At 41.1% G+C, this 18166-nt stretch overlaps 1 protein-coding gene across 1 annotated transcript; it reads left to right on the plus strand.

Annotated features, from left to right (window-relative positions):
• Positions 1-7325: 7325 nt before the first annotated feature.
• LOC122179111 (40S ribosomal protein S6-like) lies at positions 7326-8068 on the plus strand. Its single transcript, XM_042869787.1, is given in 2 exon segments — positions 7326-7431; positions 7434-8068. Coding segments are annotated over 2 exon segments (741 nt in total).
• The last annotated feature ends 10098 nt before the right edge of the window (positions 8069-18166 follow it).

The following is an 18166-nucleotide window of genomic DNA, read 5'->3' on the forward strand; positions in this document are numbered from 1 at the left end:
TTTTTTTTTTTTTTTTTTTTTTTTTTTTTTTTTTTTTTTTGTGGAGTTTTAATCCCAAAAGAGAATCCCCAACAAAACAGATTATGATGCTGGCAGCACAAAATAAGCTCAGACCTCCCATTAATCACTACACAAACCACAGCAAATTCTGAGCTGAATTTAGATATGTAGGAACATTCCTGGAGCTTAAGGGGAATAATAGACATAGATTCAGACATCATGTGAGTAGGTAGATTCTGAACAGAGAAGCTACCCACTAGTTGGTGGTAATGCATGAACAAGAAGTTCCTGTTCATTTTCTTATTTTCTTATGCAGAAGTAGCAGGGGCCAGAAAATTGAGATTTGTTAAAAGAAATGACACCAAAGGAATGTTTTGTTAGTATTTTTCTTTCTTTTCTATAAAATGCTGCCCAAATGGACCCTTCTGTCATTCCACTGCAGCGTGGCAGCCTTTAGGTGCAGAGCTGGGTGTCTCCATGGTGGTTTTGCCTAAAAAATCAAAATGATTAGAGAAAACTACTGAAATGACAGAATGGTTTCCCAGCCTGAATGCAGACACTCCAGTCATGCAAAGGACCACACGGAGAAGCTGAAATGACTGTTAGACACCTGGAGATTTCAATTTGCTCTTGCTTTGGTCTTCTTTAGTCCTCCCTTACAGGGGACCAGACAGTGTTGTACAACAAAAAAATAATAAAAGCAGTTTTGTTTTACATCTTTTAGTTGCTTTACATCTCTCAGAAGAAGAAAAAAAAGGGTTGGGGTGGGGGTGGAAACACATACACACATACAGAAAACCAGTAAAGAATGTAAAAATGTTTGAATTTTATAGTTTTCTTGTTCTATAAGGCAAAACCTTTTTACAGCAAGACAACAAAGACAGAGATAAGCTCTTGATTACCTATATGCACCCTATGTTCATCTGCCTCCTTTCAACCAAATACTGGTAGCACCTCTGAGACATGTTTGTTCCTGGCCAAATAAGCAAATAATTTGGGATCATAACATGCTTTCTGTCCCGTGAAATGACTGACCTTCCCTTTTTATTCCCAGGTCCTAATATCCACAAGGATATAGAGGAGAAATTTAGATTGGATATAAGGAAAAAGTTTGTTAAGAGTGTTGAGGCACTAGAACAAGTTGCCCAGAGAGGTGGTGGATGCTCCATCATTTGAAACATTCAAGATCAGACTGGACTGCGTTCTGAGCAACCTGATCTAGCTGTAGTTGTCTCTGTTTATTGCAGGGGAGTTGGACTAGATGACCTTTAAAAGTCCCTTCCAACTCCAATGATTCTATGATCCCTAAATACTACTCCTGAACATTCTCCTAAGCAGATCACCCTCAGCTGCTACCATAAATAAGACCTGTTGTAGTCAGGGCATTACCCTTCTCCATGGATTTCTTCCAAAGACGAGGCTGCAGCGTGGATCTTTTCTTGGGACGAGTGAATTTGGAAGTGAGGATGTAACCACTGAGGCAGTGCAAAGACACCTATGTGGAGTCTTCAACAACAAACAGCAACTGCCTTCCTGCTCATTGACTTTGATTGTTAAGGGTTCCCTACCAACTGTAATGATTCTATGACTCTTCAAGAAACTATGTTTCTTCATTTACTGTCTGTCTTGGCTGGTTCTGGATACAAATGAGCAGTTTCTTAAAAGTTCATCTTTCCCCTTTTCTGCTGCACATATCTGAAATCACTTTCAGATTTCAAGTCAAAGGATTTGTAGCCATTTCCTAGTAGTCAGCCTCCCTTGGTTCAGCAGATGATTTACCAGTAACTTCACAACCCAGGGAATGAAAATCTCGTGCACTGAATGGATGATGTGAGGTTCTTTATTAGAAGATGACATGCACTGCGAAAGTCCCAGTCTCATAGAATTTAGTATTCAACATGCACAGCATTTCAGTGAATTCTAATTTCCACCTTTCCTATAAGACACTGAATGTGGTAGGGGTTTTCTCCACCAGTAGACACTTAGAATCATAGAATTGCTAAGACTGGAAAAGAACAACTTGTTGTCAACTTGAGACTGTATTAGGACTTCAGCGTGGCACCTTGTTCACTAGAAAAGAAACCATCTAATTTGGAGGATACTGCATCCAAATTGCACCTAAAAGATCAGGACTGGAAAGCCAGCTACAAGCTAAGTTTCTTGACCATATGCATCCATCCTTTGGGATTGCTTGGTATTCTCAATAGCCCAAATAATATGACATCTGAGGGGGACCAAACGAATGCATACATACTCAGTTCAGTAGAAGCACTAATGAACAGCCTTCCCCTACCAAAGCCAAGAAAATGGGAAATTATCACTGTGGTAAAATTAAAAACAAGCTCAGTACTCTTGCAGAAATAGTTGCCTGTGATTCAGAGCACGTAAGGCATTTCCATTGTGCTGAAGTGATTACAAATATGCAGCTCCGCTAGGCAGGCGATGCAGGGTGTAAATCAGCATTAATAGATCTGGTCTTTCACAGTTCAGGGCACTGGCTTGCACGAGCTTGGGACTAAAGTGAACAGTCCCCACAAATTAACACATGGTTGGATGCCTTTTGTGAAGACTCCTCCTGGGGTACTGTGGGCAGGTGACTCCAGTTTGTCCTGAGGAAATATTGCCAGCGGATCAGACGAAGCAAAGAGCAGCTGGCGTGAAAAACTTGGCTTTGAGAAATGGAAATGAAAATGTGTCCAACAGTTTGGGAGTTCACTCCCTGGGCTAGAAAATGAGATTGAAAGAGGAGACACAAATAACCTTTGCGTTAAACTGTCCTCACTGCTTCTGGAAGCCCCTGCTGCTTCCATTAGACAGCCTTAGCTAAGACTCTGAGCAGTGGAAATATGTTTTTGCAGCAGGAATGACTTTTTCAGTCCAATATCCCACCTGCATTGAAGGCTCAGAGCTTGTTTTTGTGATTTTTGCTCTTTTTCCCCACTTTATCTACACGTAATACGAAGTGGTGCACCTTTCCAATTGACTTAAAGAGAAATCTAGAGGAGCGTAGTGGTTTCGACAGTGGGATTTGCTGTATGCATTGCTGTCTCTTCACAACCAGCTTTTAATTAAAAGTTTAGTGAAGCACTGGCACGGGTTGCCCAGTAAGGTGGTGGATGCCCCATCCCTGGAAATATTTAAGGTCAGCCTGAACAGGGCTCTGAGCAACCTGATCTAGCTGTAGGTGCTCCTATTCATTGCAGGAGAGTTGGACTAGATGGACTTTAAGGGTCCCTTCCAACTCAAAAGATTCTGTGATTCTAAGATATGTCATAATCAATAGGTTGTAGAGAGGTTGTGGATGCCTCCTCCCTGGAGGCATTCAAGGCCAGGCTGGATGGGACTTCGACCAGCTTGGTCTAGTGTGAGGTGTTCCTACCTACAGCAGAGGTGACGGAACTAGATGATATTAAAAACCTCTTCCAGCACACAAACTATTCTGTGGTTCTATTCTATAATCATGTGGAAATCTGGGCTTTGCTTGGGAAGAGATTAAAAATCACCCCTGGATATGCAGTTGGACATATCAAATGTGCGTCCAACAGAGCCTCTTTCCTTCGCCTTTCACCCAACCTATTTCAACTCTTTCACAAATCTGTACTCTGAAGTAGCTTAAGCCCCTTTCCCCATGATCTAAGAATCATGGTGCAAATGACGTGATTAAGCAGGACGAGATCTGTGTGCTATTTCTTGCCTGTGTTTTGTATTAGGTTGAATATTATGGGGAATCTTCAGAGATAGTGCTAATGCATTGGAACAGGATGCCCAGGGAGTCTGTGAAGTCACTGTTCATGCAGATTTTCAAGAAAAGATTAAATGTGGCACTGAGTGATACAATTCAGTGGGCATAGTGGGGATGGGTTGACGGTTGGACTTGATAATCTTAGAGGTCTTTTCCAACCTTAAAGATTCTATGATTTCATGTTGGATGGAACAAGCCATGTAACTCCAGCATGAGTAAATACAAAATATCTGCAGTGGTTGCCTGTTCGTCTATGTCTTAAATCCTTGTCACAGTGTTGTAGGATTGGCTGGATGCAATCTCATTACTGATTGGCAGCCTTTTGAGAAAGTGAAAATTTTAATGGTGATTTAAAGGAAGAAAATATAATTTAATGCCTGAGAAAAAGGAGTGAGACCATAAGAACACTTGTGATAGGCAGGCAGGAAGTGGATTTCCTTGACATCAATCCTGGATTGATTTCAGCATTCAACTTTATTGGTTTTTCAATATCTGCATAAAGTTTAGTGTTTCATGAAACAACATTCCATATCCAGAGAAGGAAAACAAAAACAAACTACAGCACACATCAGCATTGACTAAGGTAATGAAATAAGACAGTTTTAGTTTATTGTCTCATAGAATATTTTGAAAATGTGCTTATATAAACACCACCAGCCTTTCCTAAAAAAAAAAAAAACCTCCAATGTGCATAATCTATAATGGAAGAAAAACTGGTATCAATTATGTGCTTGGTAATCCTCTCAAAATATAATAACAACAAGCTTAATGACGTCAGGTCTATCTGCTGTAGTGAAAAGACATTAAAAAGCAATCATAAACAAAAGCAGATCTTTACCTAATGCTCTGTTCACTGGGATATAGGAAGGCAGATTACTGTACTTTAAAGGTTTTGTCAGTGCCAGCAGAGCAAGGAAACATAAACTGGAGTTAGGTTTATTACACATATTTTTGTTGAATCACTATTGATGCATGAATCCTGGCCACCATCAAATACATTTGTCAACTTAGTATTTGCAGAATTGTTATAAGCAAAGCAAAGATCTCACACAATTTTTTTGTATGTGGTTGTTCTCAGACTTTTTTTATTTCTTCTTCTGAATTTGCAAAGTATAGTCAATTAGCAAAATTTGCATTGTTCTGCTTCTTCCCCCTTATTGAGGAAATCAATGTTTTCAGCCTGAGGATAAGGAATAGCAAATGCCACATATGCTTGTGCAGTGTCTGTGTGCTCTTTAGTTCTAAAAAGAAATAGGATGTATCTAGAATGAAGCTGAAGAGGATATGAAGCCAGTAAGTACAAGCATCTAGTATCAAATACTGAGGCATAATGATGATGCAATTCAAAAATTCACAGGAAAGTGGAGCATTTATTCACAAAAGAAAAAATATTTGTAAATGAATTTTTAATGACATAACAAATGCCGGTGTTAGAAAATAAAACATTTGTATTTGAGTGATGAACTAACTATATCAGCAGGTGTAGCTGAGCTGATGCAGCTCTTAAGTCTCAGCTTTATGGGAAATACAGTAGCTTTGATGCTTTCTGCCATTGCAATCTGCAAAATAATGCTGCATTTTGATTATTGCCTCCCATGTGCATTTAAAAAAAGCATTGAGTTTTTGGTCAATATCACTAAATTATTTCAACAGTTCTTTTTTTGACATACAATATTTAATTTTTACTACATAAAACTGTTGAGTATGGAATTAAAATAATAAGTTGAATATAAAATTAAATATGAACATAAATACAGAATAAAAGATAACCTAATAAGAATATAATAGAAAATAAATCAGAATAAACAATATATCCTAAAATATATTTTAAATGGAATAGCTTTAAATGCTAAAATGCACTGTGTAAAATATTTTTTAAGCTGCACTGAAATCAGTGCATTCTTGAAGAAAAATGAGATTATGATGACTTCGCAAATTGTGATGCAGAAATATTATGCCAAAGCCCTGTAAACAAAGCTAATATATTTTGAAAAACATATGTCAAGAAGCAGTTTCAGATGACATGCTTGGGCCACATGGATAACAAGACTATTTCCATCTGATTTCAGATGGGGAAGCAGATGGGGCTGTTTCTTGCTGTTAGACTTCTGTGGTCACAGTCTCTCAAGGGCAGAACTTGAACATCTGAGTTTTTGTAATTATTATTATTATCACTACTAAAATGACTGTGACTGAATCTGGACTGCCAAATTTTAGCCTACTGTTCTTAGCACTATGAAAAGAATGGAAGATTTTCTCACTATGAGGGAAGTCTTCCACCCATTACTGTTAGGTGCCAATATGATATTGTTAATTTAGATATGGAGTTCAGTTGCCAGTACGCTGAAGACTTGTATGATATCGAGGTTCCCAGGGTACCCAACACAGGCCTGGCAGGGAGACCCTCATTCTCCAGTCTGTCATTGTTGCCAGGTGAGATTTCTGTTTTAATTCGTATTATATTCCTGTGTTTAGGCAACTAAATCCTGTGTTATGTAATCAGGGAATCACAGAATAGTTGAGACTGGACGGGATCTTTGGAGATCATGCTAAACTCTGTCCAGTATATTCAAGTCTCTCTTTTACTGAGGAGCCCAGAATGGGAGACAGGACTCCACATGAGATCTCACTAGAGTGGATTAGAAGGGGAGAATCACCTCCCTTGACCTGCTTTTCCTAATACTCTAAGTATTTGATGCTGATATACAGGGAGACAAGTTGCACTCTGCTGTCTGCTGGAGTGATGATGAGATGCTTTTCTGAATCTGGAACCACAGAGAGTTCAACCATGAGCATCTCCACAGCAGTCAACACATGACCTCTTGAGATGGCCTCTTTTACATGTCACCATGAAAAATACTAATCCTTGAACAGCTAGAACTGATAGCCACTTGCAAGATGTCAGGCCTTCAGAAGTTGCTTTTTGTTACATCCCTGATTAGCTTTGAGACCTGCAGAGATGCATCGTTCTTTGGGGAACAGACTGGGGAGAGCTGCAGAAGAGTCTATATTTCTTTGCCCACAGCTGCAGATATCACAATTTATGACCTTGCTGGAAGTTACACCAATTCAAAATCATCTAGCTACACTTAAACATAGACTGGCAGGTAACTAAAGCTTTGGATACATTTCAGTAATGATTCTTTACCTTGATTGTCATTTTTAGTGCCATTCCACTGTAACTGTCCATCTGTTTAATCTGACTGTCAGTCCCACTTCTCCCTCCTCGTATTGTATCCATCAGCTTGCCAGTTTCAATGAGACTGAAAGAATGACTCAGAGTTCCAAGAATTTGTTCTTAGAAATGTACTGGAAGAGAAAGAATACATATGTAAGCCTACGGAGGGCAGAATGTCATCACAAAATCAGGATTGGCCTTGAGCATGGTGATGACATAATGGTATTGCTGCCTCTTATGCTTTAATGAGGGAACATTAGAAGACTTAGAAATGGTTTGGATGACAGATCAGGGGTCACCAGGAAAAACTGGAGAAATTAGGGGTGTTTCAGAGATGCAGGGGGTTGTAGGTGTTGTTATCTGAGAAGTGGTGCGGTTTTTGTGCAGCAGTGCAGCTCGGCGAGGATGAAGCTCAGCATCTCTTTCCCAGCCACTGGCTGCCAGAAGCTTATTGAAGTAGATGATGAGCACAAGCTGAGAACATTCTATGAGAAGCAAATGGCCACAGGGGTTGTGGTGATTCTCTTGGTGAGGAGTGGAAGGGCTATGTTGTCCAGATCAGCAGTGGCAATGACAAACAAGGCTTCCGTATGAAGCAAGGTGTCCTTACTCATGGATGTGTCCACCTTCTGCTCAGCAAGGGCCACTCCTGCTATTGCCCCAGGAGAACTGCAGGGAGAAAACACAAATCTGTTCGGGGTTGCATTGTCGATGCCAACTTGAGAGTTCTGAACTTGGTCATTGTGAAAAAGGGTGAAAAGAATATTCCAGGACTGACAGACACAACTGTGCCTCATCGTCTTGGTCCCAAGAGAGCTAGCAGGATCCGCAAGCTCTTCAATCTCTCCAAGGAAGATGATGTTCACCAGTATGTTGTGAGGAAATTTCTGAATAAAGAGGGCAAAAAAAAAAGGACCAAGGCTTCTAAGATCCAGCAACTAGTGACTCCTCAAGTTCTGCAACATCAGTGCAGATGTATTGCCCTGAAGAAGCAGCGCACTCAGAAGAACAAGGAGAAGGCAGCAGATTATGCTAAGCTCTTGGCGAAGAGGATGAAGGAGGCCAAGGAAAAACGCCAGGAGCAGATTGCTAAGAGATGCCAGCTTTCTTCATTGAGATCTTCTACATCTAAATCTCAGTCAAGTTAGAAGTAAAGATATATACACAAGACATGATACTGAAAATAAAACCCTTTTGTCGTTAAAAAACAAACAAACAAACAAAAAAACAAAACATGAGGAGAAACTTTTTCTCTCAGTGGTCAGGCACTGGAATGGCCTGCCAAGGGAGGTGATTCTATGGTTCTGTGACATGGTAGAAGGAAGGGATACTATTCAGAGGGACCTCGACAGGCTGGAAAGGTCGGCCCCGGTGAACCTGATGAGGTTCAACACAGCAAAGTGAAGAGTTTTGTACTTGGGCCAGAGGAATCCCAGGCATCCATACAGACGGGAAGGAGCAGTCCTTGAGAGCAGCCCTGTGGAGAAGGACCTGGGGGTCTTGATGAATGAAAAACTTAACATGATCCATCAGTGTGCCCTTGCGGCTCAGAAGGCAAATGGTATCCTGGGCTCCATCAGAAGAGGGGTGGCCAGCAGGGACAGGGAGGTGATTGTCCTTCTCTACTCTGCTCCTGTGAGGCCCCATCTGGAATACTGCGTCCAAGTGTGGAGCCCCCAGTAAAAGAAGGACAGGGAGCTATTGGAGAGGGTCCAATTGGAGGATAGCCATGAAGATGATCAGGGGACTGGAGCACCTCCCCTATGAGGACAGGCGGAGGGAGCTGGGCTTGTTCAGCCTGGAGAAAAGAAGGCTGTGGGGTGACCTCATTGCAGCCTTTCAGTACCTAAAGGGAGCCTACAAACAGGAGGGGAATCAACTCTTTGAAAGGGTTGATAACTGCAGGACAAGGGGAAATGATTTTAAGTTGAGGGAGGGGAGATTTGGGTTGGATGTTAGGGGGAAATTTACAGAGAGAGTGGTGAGGTACTGGAACAGGCTGCCCAGAGAGTGTTCAAGTATTCAAGGCCAGACTGGATGGAGCCCTGGGCAGCCTGATCTAGTATTAAATGTGGAGGTTGGTGGCCCTACATGTGGCAGGGGGGTTGGAGATTCATGGTCTTTGAGGTCCCTCTCAGCCCTGGCCATTCTGTGATTCCATGATTCTGTGGATGTATTGCCAAGCTTGGGGCTTGGAGAGGACCTGCATATATCTCAGTAGGTGGAGATAATTCTGTACATTGGAAGAAAACTGAGACTATTGTGGTAGGCTTGTTTACAAAACATAGCATACATAATTCTGTAGGAAATATATCTCCATTAAATTCTGCAGCTTATGAATATTATTTGGGAGTCTTATAATCAAAACATTCATTTTTTCCTTTTCAGAAGTGTTCAGACTTGAAAAGGTGATTGTTACATCCTGGTTCACAGGGCTGTCCACTTTGATTTTCATTTTGTGTTCATTTGTGTGCTAATGTGTTTTTCTCGTCAATGCTGATGGATTCCTCTCTAATTAATATTGATGAGTTGGATCAAGAATAGTTTGGGCCACCAGCAGCATTTTACTATGACTGAATCTTTGAGGAGAAAAGGGCAGGAGAACAGAAATCATCCTAGAAGGGTCATAACATAATGAAGAACCTCAGATGGACACTTATTTTCATTAACGAAGGAGAATTGTTCCACAGACATTATGTAATGATGGAGAAAATTGATTAAGCAACCAAGGAAGCTGAGATAGACAGGAGTCATAAGGCTGGGTGAATTCACACAATTCAGACTGGATATTAGGAAAAGCTTCTCTGAAAGAGTAGTTGGGCACTGGAACAGGCTGCCCCGGAAGTTGGTGGAGTTACTGTCCCTGAATATGTTCAAGAAACATGTTGATGTGGTACTTAGGGACATGGTTTAGTGGGCGTGTTGGTGACAGGTTGATGATTGGACTAGATGATATTAGAGGTATTTTCCAACTTTAACGAATCTCTGAGTCTATGATTCTATGATTCATGTCAGTATGTCTCAGCCTCACCATAGCAAAGGACTGGTAAAACAGCACTGAGTTTCCCTGTTGGCTTCACAAAGAAGAGATCTGGCAATGTATCGTCTACAGAATAGATCTGTTCAAATGGAACCACCCTGACAAATAGTATCCTTTTTAAAATTTAAATTATTCTCTCCTCCCTGCGCAGTAGTACCAGTTACAGAGCCAAATTCATAGCTGTGCTTTCCCTTTGTTTCTTTTGTTTATTTAATTTGATTTAATTTAATCAACCATTTGTTTTGAAGCTGCCTGTATGAATTTGCTTAAATGTGCTGAGTGCTACTTTGGAAATAGAAATCTTGTTCTTGTTGTCTGTTTTTTATTCCTAATTTGCACTTCTTCTAATGGAGTGCATGATCCAGAGTTTAGAAGATGCTTTCTCATGTTTCTTGTAAATAGACCATCCAGTCTTCTCTGAGCAACCTGATCTAGCTGTAGATGTTTCTGTTCATTACAATGGAGTTTAACTAGACGACCTTTAAAATCTCTTCTATCTCAAATGATTCTATGCTTCTATGATTCCTCTCGAATAAAGATCAATTAAAAATGAACAGCAGAATTCAGGATTTGCACTGAAAGGAAGTGAGGCTATTCCCATGACCTAAGGCAATGCATTCCCCAGGGAAAAAAGCCAGTAGGAAGGAGGAGTTCCTGCCCATGGTTAGGAGCTGAGCCATATTCTGGCAGTCAGAATTTCTCTTTAGAAACAGTGGTTACATCACTGGAGGGAAGATAAAGGCAGCTCAAATTGTCTCAGTACAGTAAGCAAAACAAAGGCTTGTTATTTTGAATGATGATGAAGGAAGGGCTGAAGAGAGGCTTTCAAGAGAAGAAATAAAGTTGAGAGAAACACAGTAGTACAGAGAGTTGAAGGGAGGCCCTGAATGTCTATGCTCATCTCTACTATTTGGAGTAATCAGAAGTGGGAGCACAAGAGATAGTGAATAGAGAAGCTAAAAGGTGAAAATCTTTGACCAGCCTGCTGGATGCTCACTCAGCAACAGCCATAGTTGTTTTCCATAGTTCTGTCAAAGGAAAGAAAGTGTATTCATTGACCACCTACCAGTCATAGGACATTTCTGTTTGAGGCCTCACGATGGTTGAGGTGCAGAAGCAGGACACTGCTGGAAGTGAGCAGGCTGCTGGCTGGGCTGCTGGGTGATGTGAGGTGAGAGTTGGCAGAGTGACTCTCTTATTCAATATGTAAGTTGACAGGTCTGAGAACCTGGAGTGCTCCCCAGCTACAGTCTGAAGGAGATCTGCCAGCTGGTCCAAAGTGAAAAATGAGGTATGTGTGCCTGGACATCAATGAAGTGAGCGGGACTTATCAGAAACTCAAAGGTCACAGCTTGTCACTTACCAAAATATGAGATGGGAGTGACTTGTAAGTACCATGACAAAAGATTTCTGGCACTAAAAAGAGGACAAAAGTCCTCATTAAATTTTTGAAAGGTGTACCAACATATCAAGCATATTGTTATCAAGTAAGGCTGGGATGTGCTCAGGTAGTCAGTAGTGACCAGTCAAAAATGTAATTGACAAAAAATGCATGTAATACGCAGATATGTGAGCTAATGATTAAACCAGATCTGATTAAATTGATGGTTAGAATGGAAAACTTTATATTAGTAATGAACACATTCCTTATCATATGAGAAAACTAAGAATTTATATGCCACTTACTATTTTTGGATGATTTTTTAAAAGTCACAACACTTGAAACGATCCCAAGTCCTGTTTCAGGAATGTGAATGAAATATTTCTTCTCTCTAAAGAAGGAACATGCAGTACTTAGCATTTCCAATTGGAGTTTATTTTTGTCTAATTTATTTTCAACAGCTTTCCCTTCATTTCAAGTGCTCTGAGAAGAGATAAAGATAATACATCCCACTAGAGACAAGGGATAAGACAACATCAGCAGAAAAGATGTGTACATTCAAGCAATCCTCTTAGTGAGCTGAGATTGCAGCCGGTGAGACAAGAGCAGAAGCTGGGAGACTCCAGATACATAAGGTGTGGTCTTCTTGGTAGTGAGATGTGACTTGTCTGTGGTAGATTAAAAAAAAGAATTATATTTCAGCGTCACCAAATAGATGCAAAGACTGAAGCACCTCTAATAATTTAATTGTCCAGTAGCTCCAGACAAATCTTTTTTCACTTAGGGTATTTTTTTTTGTTTGTGCCCATTTAAAAGGGAAATATATTTAAAAAGAAAGACAAAAAATAATAACTATATTTTCAGTTTCTCTGATTTTATTATTAATATTTTTTTAATTAAAAATGAAAAGGAATAAGAAGTTTTCACAAAGTATTAACAGATTAATCCAATGTCCAGGTAGGCTCAGGCTAAAAGGCGTGGTTTTCAATCTTGGCCATGGAGATAGTTGAGACTTTCTGTTAAGCAGCAATCTCCTTGGTTTTAAGACTTTTACTCTTCCTTCCTTCCTTCCTTCCTTCCTTCCTTCCTTCCTTCCTTCCTTCCTTCCTGCCTGCCTGCCTGCCTGCCTTCCTGCCTTCCTGCCTTCCTGCCTTCCTGCCTTCCTGCCTTCCTGCCTTCCTGCCTGCCTTCCTGCCTTCATTCCCTCCTGCCTTCCCTCCTGCTTTCCTGCCTTCCTGCCTTCCTGCCTTCCTTTCATAGTAGGCTTGGAGCTCATCCTTGTATCTTATCTTAGAGATTCTTTGTTTTTTTTGTGGCTTTCTCTGTCTAGGTGTGTTGTCTTTTGTTAGCAGATGCTTTCCTGGAAATCCTTAAGAAATGGAAAGCATCATTCTTTTGATATTTTCCTGTTCCTCCTGGAGGACTACTAACACTCTGCAGCTGATTATGATAAGTGTTACTGGTATAGATAATCTGTTATGTCTGCCTAACATCTTGGTATCTAAGTTTGGCCTACTTGTAAAGGTACGGCACTATGTGTGTTACCTTTATAACTACTCTAGGAGAACCTGGCAGATGTTATTGCTTCAACTGCAGGAGGTGTCACACTCACGTGCCTTCATTCTGATAGAGGATTTCAACCATCTAGATATCTGCTGAGAAAGCAACACAGCTAGATGTAAGCAATTCAGGAGACTCCTGGAGTCTTTTGAGGATAACCTCTTGGACTAGGTATTGGACAGACCAACCAGTGGCAAACCATTATTGGACCTGATGCTCACCAATGTAAAGGTGATCATTTAAGATGTTAATATTGGAGGCAGTCTGGACTGTAGTGACCATGGTCTCATCAAATTATCATAGAGTCAAAGAATCATTAGGTTTGGAAAAGACAACTGAGATCATCAAGTCCAACTGTCAACACATCACTGCCAGGTCCACTAAACCATGTCCCTCAGTGCCAGGAATATGGGCCTGGAAAAGAGTGGAATCAGGATCCTGAGCAAACTTTCATCTGTTTAAGGATTCATTGGATGTAATCCCTTGGGAAACTGGGAAACTGTCCTTAGGGACGTACAAATAAAACAGGGCTGGCAGCACTTTATGGACACCTTTCTGAGACCACAAGAGCACTCCATCCCCCTGCATAAGCAATCAAGCAGAGAAGGCAAAGGACTGACATAACTGAGCAAGGGCTTGCTGGTCAAACTGAGGGATAAGAAGTACATGTACAGGCAGTGGAAGCAAGGATGAGGGGCATGGGAAGAATACAAGGATGCTGTCTGGACATGCAGAGGTGGAATCACAAAAGCCAAGGTGCAGATGGAACTAAACTTGGTGAGGGATGTGAAAAATAACAAGGTATTCTATTGGTACATTGGTCATAAGAGACAGGCAAAGGAGAGTTTAACAAATGAGAATGCTGACAATGGAGAAAGCTGAGGTATTCAACAAGTTCTTTGACTCAGTCTTCGCTGGAAGCCAGGCTTTTCACACCTCTTATGTCCCTGAAACAAGGCAGGAGTCGTGGGACTGAAATCCCTCCCGGTGTAAGAGTGAAGAAAGTCTGAGACCAGCTCACAAGGCTGAATATGTGTAAGTTTATGAGACTGGACAAGATGCATCCTAGGGTTCTGAAGGAGCTGGCTAATGTGGTTGCCAAGTTACTTTCCATTATATCTGAAAAATTGTGACTGTCAGGTAAAGTCCCTGATGACCGGAGATTCAGGTAGACAAAAAGCTGGATGTGAGCCAGCACTGTGCACTTGCAGCCTAGAAGACCAACAGTGTGCTGATCTGCATCAAAAGAGAGGTGCCCTTGTGAGGACCCATCTGGAGTACTGCATTCAGGCCTGGGGTCCCCAGCTAAGAAGGGATGTGTAACTGTTGGAGCAAGTCCAGGGCAGGATTATGAAGATGATCAGAGGGGTGGAGTGCCTCTCCTGTGTAGATAGGCTGTGGGAGTTGGGCTTATTTAGCATCGAGGAGGCTCTGTGGAGGCTTCATTATAGCCTTCCAGTACTTGAGAAGAGTTAATAAACAGTGGGGAGAACGACTTTTTACATGATCTGACAGTGATAGAACAAGGGAAAATGGCTTTAAACTAAAAGAGGGGAGAATTAAGTTAGATGTTAGGAGGAAATTCTTTACTCAGAGGGAAATGAGGCACTGGCACAGGTTACCCAGAGAAGTTGTGGATGCTGGCATCCACATGTGTGGCTCCACATGTGGAGGCATTCGTGGCCAGGCTGGATGTGGCCCTGGACAGTTTGATCTGGTGGGTAGCAACTCTGCTGATTCTTTTATTCAATGATTATATATGACTGACAGAGTGATGACACAAAAGCCCTCTCCATCAACGAAGCTTTTAAATACTCATTCTCTCGAAATCCTCTGCAAGGAGCAAAGGCTGCTTATTCACAGTGCTTCTCTGAGATATTTGAAAAGATGATGCAGCATCTTCTTATTCTTCAGAGATTCCACAAGCAAAGAACACAGAGTTCAGGGCTAATAGTGGGGTGGCAACTTCTGTGTTCCCTCAGCATGACAAATAGCTGCATACAAGGATTTGTCAAGACAGCTCAAATATGCCAAGGTTAAGAGCACTGGAACTGCTGTTACTAGAGCACCTGATTCTCTTACCCCGTAATGGGTGCTTCATACTGTATTACACAAAGAAATCAATGGTAAAAAAATGAATAATCTACTGGAGTGGCCATGCCTCAGTTCATTTGATATAGACAATATACATGCTAAATACAGAGGTGGTTTCATGTTCTGATATGAACAAACCAGGTCTACGTGCTTCCCACTTACAAATACAACGCTGCTGCCTAAACAAGATTAGTCATCTGAATCCTCCTCATAAGGAAGATTTATCTTCCATGGACCGCAGAGGGAGATAGACATTTGGGCTCCAAACTTAGAATGAAAATTCAGGAACACTGTGTTATGTTTCCATGTGCACTAGGTGTCTAAATGCTGGATTGTCACCTTGAATTGTTGCCTAAACACTGTGCCTACTCTATGTGAAATACTATAGGGTATGTGAGGCACCTCCACGTGGCTACTGAATATGATGTAGGGTTGCAGAAGACTTCAGGAGAGGCAGCCAGAAACTGGTGAGATGATCTATGGTTCCCAAAAATTACACAGGATATTTAAGCTTATTTTTCCCCATCCTGACTTAATTTCTACATAGAAAAACATCTAGGGCCCTTACAAGCTCTCAGAGATGCAACCTGTCACTTCTCTGTGTGTGACATGTAGACAATCCTAGCCTTTAAGTCAGCAACCTGTGCTTTATAGAAGTAATGGGAAATTTACAAGTGCTGGAAAATGCTTAACTTGACAAGTGGAATAGAATGAAATCAGTAATCAACAGATTTTTACCTGTGGAAGACACATTCATTCATAATGTATTTCACCAAGTGTGAAAGTCCCTCCAGATCAAGGGATAAGTAAGTTAGTGCTCACACTGCCCCACAGATACCTTGACTTGACACAGGAGCTTGTGCCAAAGAATCTTCAGCGATGACATAGTCACTTCTTCAGATTACAGGAGTGCTGATAACACAATAATCTACCATTATATCAGAGTATTCTTTGCAAAGTGACTCATGACAGAACATCAAAACTCTTAAATCATCATTATCTAAAAAGCATGGTACATTCCAAGTCTTGGAAAGTTCTAGCAAACATTTATATTTCTCATGACTGCGTCATAGTTTAGTCAGAAAGTTATGTCCACCAGATTTTGCTGTTCAAGATCTTTACCCAGATATGTCTATCTTTTTCTTCCCAGATTATCTGTTACAAATAATAATAATAATAATTTTAAAAAATCACAGGCACAAAGAAAGTGAATTACATTGAATCAGGAAACAGGCTATCTCACAGAAGTCGTGTTTGCAGCTCATTATTTTTGGGCACACAGTTTAGATGGAGAGGGATTGTTTCGCTCTGATATCAACTCAGAATGCCATTCACATGTATGAGAACACACTGTAAAATAGTTCAGATCTTACCACTGAAAGGCTTTGAGTCTCTGCAGAAATGCTCATTAGCAGTTGTGCTCTTGAGTTATCTCAGTGTGAGCCTTGTACTGATGCATCTGGGCTCAACTTTTCAAGCATTACTCCTGGCATCAGAAGCTTGAGAAAAAAAGCTCAAACTGAAAACATTTAGCACTGGGTAGTGTGGAGGTGACAGCCTGCAGACCCTGGGTTTACTTCTAGATAAGTGATGTGACCAATTGAGAAGTTGCTGTGCTACAAAACATGCTTTTGAGTCTCAAAACACATCCTGTTCTGTGTTCAGAGCCAAAGACTACTAGGATTGTATTGAGGTTCGGGAGTCAGGCACCCCTTTAAAAAGCTCAGTGGGAGGCAGAAGAGGCAAAAGCTGTTGTTAATCCAAGTCACCAGACACTTCTACTGGGGGAGACCATAATCTGTGCTGAACATCTCCTTATGGACCTTCCTCAGCCCTTCAGGGCTTTGACCAAGAGCCTGCCCTGGACATAGAGCCACTGAATCACTGAAGCTAGAAAAATCTTCTAAGATCACTGAGTCTAATCATCAACTCATCACCACCATGCCCACTAAAACATGTACCTCTATGCCACATCTATACATATTTCTTGCAAGTCTGCAGGGGTGGTGACTCTATCATTTCTCTTGGGCAATCTGTTCTAACTGTTCCAACCTGATCAGTTTCAGAGAAGAATTTTTTCCTAATATTCAACCTTAATCTCCCCTGGTGCTACTTGAGGCCATTACCTCTCATCCTATCACTAGTAAATCATCTTCAAGTTTAGAGAATAAACTTATGAGAAGGAAGCATTTCTCATGCTGGTAAAAAGCAAACATCCAAAGTCTCCCTGTCACAGAACTGTGTTTACCTTCAAAAAAGTCTAACACCCAATTTCCCAGCACCTGAAGCTGCTAGTATCCTGTATTTCACTTTGATCTCTTCTGATGGCTTCATTTTCTCCTTCCCCAAGCCTGTATTGTCCTGTACCTCTCCCCCTCCATTCCTTTCCAGAGACTTGTGATAGCCATTGCCTAGGTAACAACATTTTGCCTGGTGTGTTTTACTGACTGCAGTGCATGTGGGGGTGTGTGCTGTGCCTGCATTCCCAGTAGGATAAGAACTGGAGAGTTGAATACTGTGTGTGGGAGAGAAACTTGTGTTGCTTCTGACACCAGCAGAGGCAAGAGGGTCAGCTTCTTGTATCCCTGTATAGCAGTTTGTAGGTGCTGCCATGGTGGATAATACCAGATTTAATGATTTGCTGAGATACTGGTTAGAGGGTCAGTGATTTGGCAGGCTTCCTGCTGGTGTGTTTGTTCAGGACATCATTAAGTAGTTGCACTTGGCTAAAGTTTTGTCCATGTAGAAGCCAGCTTTGTGGGGAAGCTGATTGATTCTTCCATCGTACCTTGGTCTTCCTGTAGAGTAAGGTCAAAATCTGAAAGAGTAACAAAACTTACAACAAGACTCTCATGAAACTCCATCAGAGTATTAATTCAGAGGTATCTGTATTTATTTCCACTGGTATAGGGTCTGGAAACCAGGTAAAAGACTGCAAGAAAGCAAATGGAATGAAAACGGGACCCGTAGAGGCTTTAATTATCTTGGTTATAAAATGAACTCATAGCATATTCATGATTTCTTTTTTTCAGGGTGCCTGAAGCAGGATGGATTGAACCAATCAGCCAAGGAGGACAAAAAAATCAGAAGGCTCAAAATTAGAACTGATGGCAGAAAAGACCAAACTGTACTTGTACATGAGGCAGTAGAGTGGAATAAGTTCAAATACAT

Source organism: Lagopus leucura, unplaced genomic scaffold (genome assembly GCF_019238085.1).
Source record: "Lagopus leucura isolate 7727_CA_CO unplaced genomic scaffold, USGS_WTPT01 Super-Scaffold_100002, whole genome shotgun sequence".
Classification (NCBI taxonomy): Eukaryota; Metazoa; Chordata; class Aves; order Galliformes; family Phasianidae; genus Lagopus; species Lagopus leucura.